At 37.4% G+C, this 12,035-nt stretch overlaps 1 protein-coding gene across 1 annotated transcript in view; it reads left to right on the top strand.

Annotated features, from left to right (window-relative positions):
* The first annotated feature begins 2,675 nt into the window (after positions 1-2,675).
* The window catches only part of LOC131592162 (V-type proton ATPase subunit S1-like), a 50,310-nt gene continuing 40,950 nt past the window's right edge, over positions 2,676-12,035 (top strand). Inside the window, exons 1-3 of the mRNA XM_058863478.1 lie at positions 2,676-2,922; positions 8,830-8,956; positions 9,059-9,127. Of these exons, the coding sequence (XP_058719461.1) occupies positions 2,792-2,922; positions 8,830-8,956; positions 9,059-9,127 (327 nt within the window). The 5' untranslated portion in view covers positions 2,676-2,791. The remainder of the gene's footprint in view (positions 2,923-8,829; positions 8,957-9,058; positions 9,128-12,035) is intronic.

Below are 12,035 nucleotides of genomic sequence, written 5' to 3'. Positions count from 1 at the left end.
TTTAATATTATAGCTTTTCTTAATAAAATTATTGCAGTTAAGTGGGGATGCATGGTAATGGAAATATTTCCTTCTTCATTGCCATTTTATAATGATTTCACAGTAGTTTGATTTTTGGTATTTTGACTCTGTGTCGCATTTAAAAATATCTCCATAATAAAGCAGTTCTAAACCTGGAGTCAAGATCATGGATGAATTTTGAAGGAAAAAGCCCTGTGGAAATGCAACAGTAAACTGTGTGTGCTTTTGTGTATACCAAAACACATTAATAAAAAGTGGGCTTAAGTTCCTGCTCGCAGATAAAAAAAACACTTTGATCTTTTCTAATCTTAATTAAATGAGAGCAAATAATATTTTTCTTAAAATCTCTTTGCAATAGGTATATTTTTTTCTTATTGTTTGGCAAAAACCCACTATTTTTAGGAGTTTAAAAAAAATTGAGAAAATATATGCAGATATATTTGTGAGCTAAATTTACTTGGGGAAGCAAAATCCCACTCAATAGGTTCTTCACATTCCTTTTTTTCAAAGTTTTCTTCACTTCAGTTGTTCTCAAACTGTAGTTTGTGGAGAAATATTAAAAAAGAAAAGTCAGTTTGTTTTCAGTTAAAAGTTTGTTCATAAGTGATATGGTAATCAGAGAGAAAACAATCTGGTTACGTTTCAGGAAGTTTTAAGGCAGTTTCTGTAAGGCAGAATACACAGTATCCCCACCAAGTGTGCGTCTCCCTTGTGTGTGTTGGAAGCGCTGAGCAGAGAGGGGAAGGCAGAACTCAGTGTGCGCGGCCCACGGCTGTCGGAGCACCTGCGCAACCCGGGCGGAGTCCTGTGCTTTGTGCTGCCAAGGGCATGGGGAGGAAAAGGAAGTGAGGCTAGAAACCACGTGCTTGTGTTCTACATGTTGTCCAGAAACGTTTTGTACAAACCAAGTACACCTCCTACCAGGAAATATTCCATACAATGCAGCTACACAGAGTGGGAGGTTTGACCACACACCCATCCACAGCCATACACGCTATAGTGGTTAATAAGGTATAAAATGTACCTCAGTTTCATACCTCAATGGGGGATGAGAATTTGACACAAAATTTTAAGGGACAGATTGACTGGTTTGTCTTTCTTGCCCTTCACAAAAAGAATGCCTTTTGGTAAGTCTTGGGTCATCAGTTATGCTGAGTATTGACCCAGGAAATTAAACTTGTGATTGCAGTTGTATTGTTAATGCTATATATTCTGCAGTAACTGCATTTTTCACCAGCAATCCAAAAGAAACATATAGGCTGCATTCAATAAACTAATGATTTGTGGACCCAACTGGCTCTTCTGAATGTGACCAGACCTACAGACTATTTGTGCATCTGACATAGTGCCTAGGGTTACATCTTTGCAACAGTGTGTAAATTGGTTAGTGTGTCAAATATTGTCCTTCTGCAAAATTGAGTATTGTTGGAAATTCTGCAATTTCTTTATTCTGTCTAGGCACTTCTGTTTCTACCTCTGTTTTTGAAGTCTGTACACACCCTTAAACAGACAAATACTGGCTTGTTAAAGGGAACAGATAGGATTTCTAATGTATCTCTGAGGAGGAGAGGAAAAAGTACAGTTAAAGAGTTAAATTCTGTGTCATGTAAAGGTAACGGAGAAGAAAAGGAACATGACAATTATTGCTACCCTTAAAATTATTTTTTTTTCTGAGAAATAAGATTTCAGATTGAGTTGATGAACAAATTGCCTTATATTAGGCACCCATACTAAAACAATATACTGTGATTCAAGGCAAATGGATTTCACTAATTTGGCTACATGTGCTCAGATTTAGACATGTCTTCTGACCTCTATTTGTGTCTTTTTGTACGATTTTCATTGTACTTCCTTATTTTCCCATATCGCAACTCCTTTTAACATAGCTCAGAACTTCTTTTGTGTATGATCTCTAACATCCTGTTCTGATGGTGGGGAGGCATTTGTGCCCAGAGCCAAACACGTGCTCAGGCTGCTGCTGCCTAATGTAGTCACAAGGTGTAGAAACCGCTCAGTGTTTGGCAGGCACAAAAATAGTCTGCCAGAGCAATTTGCTTCCGGGCATGAAGGAATTCTCTAAGACTGTTTTGATCTTGCATGAGACTTGTGAAATACTGAAGTCGTGTCATGTTCTGAAGTGATTATAATTTGCCCCTGACTTTAGATATTTTTGATTTCTGGGATAGCATTCCTCCATGCAAAAGATAGCTTAAGAATTCTGTGTTTCAGTGGCTCTGAACGTACCATTTTCTCTCTCTTCCTTCTTGCTGGAATCTGCAATTTGTTGCAGATTTCAAACCTGTCAACACCCAAATGTGTGACGCCAGATCTCAAGACATGTGAAAAAACTAAGCTGAGGGACAGGATAATATGTAGCAAGGGAAGAAGATAGAAGTTCTGCAGAATGTATTTTGTGCAGTACAGAAAACTTTTCTCTAACCTCCATTTTGTAGTTGTATAACTGTTATCAGCCTGTGTAGGACAGGAGTTTGGACTCCATGACTCTCCCTTGCACTTGAAGGTTAGAGGAAACTGGCAGTGCTTTCACTGCAGGGAGTTTTACAAGCTGCTTAAATCACAAACCTGGAAGTAATAAAAATACGAGTAACTCACAAGTTCAAGCGAAGGAAGTTCGTGTTTTGAAAATTCCCCCGGCTGTTGGAGAGCAGCGTCACCCGGCAGCCTGGCTGAATCCGGCTGACAGCAGCCCAAGCGGGAAGTGCAGCTGTGCACACACTCGGGCTTTCCCTCTGCAGCTGGCCAGTTCTGTATGCACCCGCCTGGAGCCATGACACGGCTCTGCCCTGCTGCTCCAGCCCTGCTGCTCTGCTCCCTTGCTGCGCTGCTCCAAACCTCTCTGGCACTGGATCATGTGCCCATGCTGCTTTGGTCAACTCAGAGGTAAGAAATGGAATAAAAGTGTATCCCTGCTTATGCTCCTGCTCTGTGTGTGTGTGTGTGCACAGAATATACTGTGCCATCGAATATGGTAAATCAGCTCTGGGCAGTAAAATTATCCAATAAATAAATTTGCACCTTGGCCATCAAACAAGCCGGTGGATGTTTTTACCATTTTTTATTTATAATTTTAGTGTTCTAAGCTGACCAGAAAAAAGTAAATAAATTCTGTAAATGAAAAATATGAAGTAGATATGCTTTATTCATTCTAAAGCACCTTTCAACCTCCACTGTTAGAGATGTTGTGACTTATAGTTACAACATAAAGCAGTGACACAAAAAGGAGCTGACCAAAAACTCTGTGGCAGATTTTTAAGCCTTGGATTTCCTAACTTCTGAACCCTGACTTTTCACTTTAATGTTCTTTTTAATATAGGTTCTTAAGTACACTGCTATATGTATGTGCATCAGTTGTTAGAAACAACTGTAGTCTTGACAGATCCAGAGACACATGAAATTCAAAGCTTTGCATATACATATGAAATAGGACTTTTGGAAACTTTCTGTTTTGGAAGAACCAGATATAGACCTCTTTCTTTCCAACCAGGAATTTTATTCATGCTCACTTTAAGGATTTTGTACCATTACTTGGGATTTCCAGAAATATGGCAGGCTGGGCAATGCAGTAGCTTCAGGTGGATGCTGGATATGTAAAGTTGTCAGAAAAATATGGCTGACTTATTTGACACCTTTGCCATATGTTTATTCTTCTTTTATTGATTTCCAAAACCTGAAACTCTGCATATAGAAATGTGCAAGTTTTGAAAAAGTTAGATTTTATAGCTTTTGCTTTGCTTTTTCTCCCTAGAAGAAGAAGAAAAAAAGAATGTTTCAGCCTCAAGGCAATTTTATATTCAAAATTCTTAATGAGTCACCCCTATATGACAAGCAGTCATATGAGTATTAACCCCTGTATTTGAAAGCAAAGTAAATGTTGGAAAGCAGTGTTAGGTTAAAAGTGATTCTAAGTATCTTAGAAAAGATCAGTGTTTCCTTTGTCCTACTTCCTGGTTTATACAAAAAACATACCTGCTGTATATATAAACAAGATCTTATCATTTAATCCCATGTGGTAATAAAAGCAAATTTTCCATCAAGATGCAATTAGAAGCTTGTTCTACTGCAGATTTTTCTGATTTATACAAATCTAGAGCAAGAAAACCAGGATACTGGACTAGGTAATCAGGTTCATGTCTCCAGGAATAGAACCTTTTGTGGAAGGAGTGTTCCTCCGACCATGATATTTGCATTTTGAAAGGAGAAGTTCTTGTGGGGCCAAAATTAGTTCTGGTGAAGGTCTACGAAGCAACTGAAAAGAAGTTTTTTGTTATTTTATAAAATAAAGTAACACTAACAACATCTTTCTGTTGTTAACCCACAATTCTGTGCATTACATCTTGGTACATCACAGTGATGTGAGGTTTGCACTGTGTGATCCACAGGCCTATGAAATTTGGAAATTACTTGAAGAGTCTTAGGAAATTTAACTACAGAATTGCAGTAATTATGGGTATCTATGGATATCTACCCGCTCTGTAGGAACATGTCCCACCAGTAAAAAAGTTTAGCAATTCATTAATCAACAGAAGTTGCAATTCACTAATCTATTCCATCACCCTCTCCCAGGTTACCTGTTAGGATTTGATATTGAATAATTGAAGGATACTCCATTTTGTTGTAGTTTAGAACTAGCTAGTGTTTGCCAAGCCATATCTCAGCTGTATTAGAGAATGTAAAACCTTAAAGCTTCTTTTATGCATTATTACTGTACTGTAATCATGCTATTAAAGATCATGTTGGATGCCAGATAGAGGTGAAACCTGCAGCTGACAAACACATGCAGTGCACAAAGCAAAGGGAAGTGTGATATCAGTTCTCAGAGAGACGCTAGTAAATCAAATACCTCCTTCCTCTAGAAAGAAAAATGCAGATCCTTACTTGGAGAAGAGTAAGTATTTTTTTCAAAAAATAACATTCTTTCTCAGTTCAACTAGGGAATAACTCTGTATGTCACACTGTCCTGTTTTTCACAAAAGAATGTATCACTGGATATTCTTCAAATAACTCACATGTAAAATTTGACCTTTATTTTAAATCAGCCTTTAAACTAATATTCCCTGGTTGGGTTTTTGAAGCAGGGAAGGTTGAGAGGCTCTTCTTGCATATGATACACAGAACAAATTCGATTTAGCCATTTTGAACCAAAATTCAAAATAATTTCCCTCCACAGATAAGGAGAAGGAGTTTGAGCAAATAAATTCATTAAAATTAGCTTTTGTGATTGCCCCCTCGTGTTTGTTTTAGGAATGGCTTTTGCCTACAGTCTTTTAAAATATATTACTTCTCTTTTTTTATGCTATGTTTATATAGGGAAAATAATTCTTTCCTGGCAAACCCAGGTTATAAGTGACTTTGAGAAGGTGTTAATGCCAGTTAGTACATTTACACTGTTTCCTAAACTGCAGGGACTTTACTGATAAATCCGCTGAAAGAAGGTGTAAGATAAATTAAAAGGAAGAAGAAAATTGACTATAATTTTATTGGATGCCTGTGGAGACTCTGTGTGCCAGCATGAATGCTATTTTACTTCCACTGAGCAGGGGAAAACATGATTTCTTAGATGGTAATCACAAGGTGACTGATAGAGACAACTGACAAGAATAACTGTTAGGAAAGAGTTCTGAAGCCAGCTACAAAGCAGAAATGTAAGATCATGAGTTAAGCTGCTAAAAGTCTTATTATCTTCCCATCAGCCCTTCTGGTGGGTCTGGATACAGGAAATCTTGAATCTTTGCTTCCATCAACATAATTGCTCAAATTTCAGAAAGAATAGAGTTGAGGAAGGAACATATTGTTGTCATGTCAGAGCAGTGAGATTTAAGAAAGAAGCAAAATATCAAGCTAAGCTTACTTTCCTCAATTTCTTTAGGGCATTGTTTGACTGTTGGAGGAAAGAGAGAACAGTTGAGTTTTCCTCAAAGATTCCTTAGGATTCTTTACACCTATGTGCTCCTGCACACACATTGAAGTGCAAACATTAGCAGAGACACTTGCCATTTTGAGCCCCAGTGGTGCTGTGGCGGGGAGCCCGATGCACTTGGCATGTGGATGACTGTACAAGGCTGTGTGTGTGTGTTTGGACACAGGATTTGGTGTGAGCAATCGATAACAGCAGTCAATATGTGTGTTGGCCTGCTGCCGGTTTCACTCCGTGTCATGTGTCACTGAGGTGAGGAGTTCAGTGGGATGAGCTTGATTGCGTTCAGGGAAGCACATCGTTGGTGTACCCACAACCCCTGGGCACTCACAGATCTCCGTTTCTCCCTGCAGTTCACAGTAAAACACCCAATAAAAACCTACTGACCAGGCAAGGAAGCTGGGGAGGGGCTGGAGCACAAGTCTCGTGAGGAGTGGCTGAGGGACCTGGGGGTGTTTAGCCTGGAGAAAAGGGGGCTGAGGGGAGACCTTATTGCTCTACAACTGCCTGAAAGGAGGCTGTAGCCAGGTGGAGGTTGGTCTCCCAACTAGCAAGGGATTGGATAAGAGGAAACAGCCTCCAGTTGCACCGGGGGAAGCTTAGGTTTGATATTAGGAAAAATTTCTTCACTGCGAGTGTGGTCAGGCATTGGAACAGGGAAGTGGTTGAGTCAGCTGGAGATGTTCTAAGAACACGTGGATGTTGCACTTAGGCACATGGTTTAGTGGTGGACGCAGCAGTGCTGGATTGGCAGTTGAACTTCTTTATTTTAGAGGTCTTTTCCAGCTTAAATATTTCTGTGGTTCTATTTCCTCTCTGAACCTTGCTGAGAATGTTGTTGCACCAAGCAGGCAGCAGCAGCCCCCTCAGTAAAGGATGTAGCCTTCCCTCCTGCCATGCATAATGTTCAGCTAGCTGTTAAAAAGAAGCAAAATAAATGCATGCATAATATTGTGAATATAAGTATTAGGCAAATGCTGCATTGTAATTGAATTATTAACCAACTGATGTAGAGTTTTTTTTATGATGATGAAGTTACTAAAGTTGACTTCTTAAAAGTTAAGTGTCACAAAAGGTTTTTTTCAAGGTTAGATAGCTAACAAGAACTGCTTCAAGGAACAGGGAATTTCTTAGAAGCAAGTATATTTTAAAAGAGGATCATTAAACTTCTGAGGTTTTGAGTTCACAGCAAAAGCCTTTACCATTGTGCTGCTGCAAATAATTCTGCTTTATTTGATGTGCTTTCTGTTACCTTAATTGCAAGTCCCCAAAGCTCTCAAAATCTTCCTTTTGTTTTTTTCCCCTAAGATTAGGTATAAAATGGATTTATTTCGTTATTTCTAAAATAAATATACCAAGATATTCAGTGTCATTTTCTTTCACATAAGCTATTTTTTATCATCTCTTAATTTAATCTATCTGCTTTCTTTTAAATATCATTAGTGTTTTGATGTGGCCATGCAAGTCAGTATGAAAGTTCCTGAAGAGTCATTCAGAATCTCTGGGACCTTCTGTGTTTTCGAATATATTCATTTATAAGATTATACTTAATTTTTTGAAAATGTGAGGTTTGTCTTCTCTGAAAAGTTGAGGCATGCCTGTTGCAATTTTTCATTTGGTTATGTTCATAAATATAAGTTAATGTGGATTTCCAAGCACAAATTAACAAAGAAGTGAAGATGCTGAGTAAAATTAAGAAAATATCAAATATTTGATATTTGATAAAATATCAAAGATTTTTTTTATCCAAAAAACAACATTGAACGCCATCTATGTGTTCATTAACCCTGTTCTGCCTCCATCTTAAAGGACTGCAAAGGTTGTTCTCATTCATAAAAGCTTGGTGTGCAGTGGTCATTTGAAAATTGCTTTGGGTTAGAAAATTTAACTTTTATCTCAACTTGATCAGATTGCAATCATGTAATAACTGATGCACACAACAATTGCTGTATTCACCTCTTTGTAATTAGAACTAGTTGGAGTGTCTGGAATACCTGTTTGCTCAGCTTTTAGCAATTGATGTAAAGATGGGTAAAGATGGAAGTATTTGCATCAAATTCACAGTTTTCCACAGACAATTTTCATTAGTCAAAACATCTAGGATAAAAATGTTCATAAAAGTTTCATCCATATAGAGCCATGTTGCGTACTGTTAAAATCCAAATGAGGTGTTGAAAGAATAATGCAGTCTCTTGTTTTGCCTGTTTTCTGGAGCAGCAAAACTAAATAGATGAGTTATATCTCTGTCCAGTCCTCATAGTGACAGGCTGGCAAAAGAGTTGTAAGCTGGGTGCCTCAAGTCATTCCATCAGAAGAGCTCCTGCTGCTGGAAAGGTGGCTTTTCTGAGTGGCTTCTGTAGAATGGGTCCTTCATCATGAAAACTTCAGGAGAGAACCTGTTTACAGTAGCACTGAAATACGCTTCTGCTCACAAAAGTTTCATAAAAAATACTTGTTTATGACAACTTGTGATCTATTCTGAGTTCTACTTCTCCTGACCTCCATCTCTCAGCACTGCAAAGTGTTTTGGGAGTTGGGGTGCTGTCTGGGAATTCTCCCTGAATGTTTTCAACACATTCTTCTTCATCGCACCTAGTAGGTAACTTTTTTTTGGAAAGATGCTACTCTGCTGTTGTACACAAACAAGAGAATAGAGAGAGAGATTACCCCTCTTCATTGTTGCTGTAATACAGTCAATTTGATACAGGCATAAATGGGCATGTTCTTTTGAGTAGAATGAAAATAAACTGAACTGCAAAGTTGATCTTAAACCGAAGATGATGATTTCATTACCTGCCACTGCATATTTAAAGAAAGAAGAGATGTCATCATTGGCAGAAAATTTTACAGAAAAAGGAATTATTCCTTTGTAGATCACAGTGGAATCCAGACACTGCTGTGCATGAAGGACAAGTTGTCTCAGCACAGGAGCTGATGTTACTCTTGCAACCTCTTTTTACCCAGAACTCCAGAAACCTCGTCTTGTTCCTGCAAGATAGGGTACGTATACCTTTTTCTTTCCTCACCAATACTGGGCACATGTCTATACCTAAATGAGATGCTATGGCTCCTTCTCACCAACTTACTCTCTTTGTTTTTCAGCTTAGCACAGATGATTTCACATACTTCAGTGAATCCTATGGCAACAAGAATCCATTTCAAAATGTTCAGGCAAGCATTTATCTCTTTTATTTCTTTATGTGCAGTATTTAAACAAAAAAGTAAAAGAAAGATGTAAGAAAGATGCAAAGAGACAATTACTGGCAAAAGGGCACTGAGTTGCAGAAGTTTTCCTATTTAAAATATTGAGATTATTCCAGTTTAAGCAGATGTGTTAAAGGAAATAAACAGAGTTCGCAAATACATGCTTTGTAGCTATTATATTTTTAAAGACTGAGTTTTCACAATTCATCATAACTGACAAAATTATTCTTAAATGTGGTGCAATTTTCTATTGTAAAAAACAGTATCAACTTCAAGATCAACACCCCAAAATTCTGTTTTGAAGCCATAAGAAGAAAAGAACTTATAGGAACCAATCAATTTTTTCTTATTTTCAGAATTTAATACCTATTTTGTTTTTACATAAGTTGAAGCTCATTCAGGGAGTTAACTGTTTTATAGTATTAAGTTAATATATCACTAGATGCTATATTGCCTTAATCATGAAAAGGATAATGCTAGTTGATAACTTGAAATAAACTCTAGGCACAGATTTTAAGATGGAATCCTCCTGAGTCAGTCAACATCTTCAAATTCTGTCCTCACTGAGAAGGTTTATAGATTTTGTGCAGAGCATCTATGGTTGTACTTACATGACAGTTTATTGAAATGTAATTAGACAAAATGTTCACTTGTGGAAGTCATAAAGACATTCCTGGAGGCAGTGCAGGATGAATGTAATATTAGTAATGTAAATGGTAGCACAGCACACGAGGAAGAGTAAATTCCCAAGCACCACACAGCAAGCACTATATGTAATTAAATACATAAATATTCACATAATACCCGTCTCTACATCTGTACTAAGAGCCTCACATCTTCCTTGTATGACTGGAACTGGAGATATTAATCTCTTTGTCATATAACTGCATTTTAACATTGATGCTAGAAAAGAAACAATTATTCAGAGTATCTACATGGGTTTTCTGAGGAATGAATGGGAGTCATAATCATCTGTACTGCAAGGATCAGTGGTTGAGTCTGCAGGCAGAAGCACTGGTTTTTCTCTGCTATGCGTTATCTTCTCAGGGTTTAACATCTCTGCAAGGCAGTGTCTGGAGCAAATTTTTATTGCTGCCTGACTACAAAACTGGTTTAATTTCAGCTGTTTGACATGCATTGCAATGCATGACATTGCAAGTTCCTAGTAATGTGGTGGTCTTATTCAAGTAGGCCCTCGATGTTTAAGAGGCATATCAAAGTAATTAAAACATTCTTCTTTGCCCTGTAATCAGGACTCCATCAGCACTGCAGATAGAGATTAAAGGCTTTAAGGTCTAGAGATAAGGCCAGAGACTGATGGGTTTAGAAATCAGGTGGTATACAAGGGGATTGGGGTCCTAGTGAGGGCTGGTGAGGAGGTCCTCAGCTCAACAAAAGGCCATGTTTGAATAAATCTTTGTCTGTGTCTGGCAGACCAAAGGCTTATACCAAAGTTTTTAACAATCTGAATAAATGTCAGTAACTGTTTTTTTCCTAAGAAAAAAATGAGAAAAATGAGATGAGAATTTTTTCTGTATTATGGCTTCTTTAAAACTGGAAAGTTTATTTTTACAAATTCCTCACCTTAACTCCAGCACTTCCTACATTTTTTCTGTTGGATTTGGCAATCCTAATGCTTTTCTAGTGTTGTTTGATGTAAGTGAGGTGCTGTAATGTGAGTGAAAGAAAATGAGATGTATGAACTATATACTTCTTTTTCACCTAGGTGCCCATAGAGAGAGTTTTGTCAATATCTATTGCATAGGTTTTAGTTCTTAGGGGCAGAAAAGGAACTTTAGTCATCCATATTGGGAGTAACAGAGTCTGCAAAAATTTACTCGATTGCTATCGTATTACTTGAGCCCCACTTGAGATACTTTGGGTAAGAAATCAATTCTTAATCATGCTATGAAAGATTGCAATAACATTCACAAAGTTAAGTTTGGGTCAAAGTGAAGGTTGGGTCTGAATTTTCTCACTGGGAAATTATAATCCCTGATGTTGCATAATCACAAGTTTTTTACCTACACAGTCTATATCATACAAGTTTTCAGTGAAGCTATAATAAATGTTCCATTGCTCTCAAGCATCCTCCTTAATGAACTTCAGAAATGCAAACTTATTCATAAACCTAAGCTGGAGATTTCATTTAGAATGTATAAGTGCATGTAACAGCATGTGTACCACAAGAAGAAAGTGTTATTTGAGAAATGGTTATAGGTTTGTAAACCCCAGAAACATTTGCAGATATTCTATTTGTTTAGCTGCATTAGCAGCTGTTCTGAACTTTTGGTATCAATGGGTTTGCATGCAATAAAAGAATCTTATTCCAGTTAATACAAAGGGAATCTTAAAGGTAGATCATTTATCTTGAACTTTCAAACAACTTCTAAATTAAATAATAAAATACAAAGATTAGCATTTGGGGAACTTTGTCAAGCACCCTACAAACTATTTTTCTTTAATATTAGCTTTGGCTTTCCCCAGACAGCGCTCAGGTCCTTAGAACTGCAGTGTATATTAACACACTCCAATTAGTGGCCAGCTGTGCAGCTACATAATTATGACTGTAACTCATTGCCACTTGTAGTCTGAATACTCCATGCTATCTTCACTCAGTGGTCATAGACCAAGCAGTACTATTTAGTCATGTGTGATACAGAGGGTTTAAAAAAGTTTTGATTGTCTTTATTTCCTTTCTTTTAGTTTTACTATATTATTTTTTGACAAGGGAACATGCACCGAACTGCATAATAATCAAGATAAAAGTTCATAATAGATTTATTCCATGACATAATGAGGTTTTGTTCTCTAGCCTTTTCTAAAATACTATTAATATTTGATTTTTTTCAGTCCTGATCATTATCAGCCTCTG

This window comes from Poecile atricapillus, chromosome W (assembly GCF_030490865.1).
Source record: "Poecile atricapillus isolate bPoeAtr1 chromosome W, bPoeAtr1.hap1, whole genome shotgun sequence".
Classification (NCBI taxonomy): domain Eukaryota; kingdom Metazoa; phylum Chordata; class Aves; order Passeriformes; family Paridae; genus Poecile; species Poecile atricapillus.
Note: the sequence above shows the minus strand (reverse complement) of the source record. Positions and strands in the feature narration are given on the sequence as shown.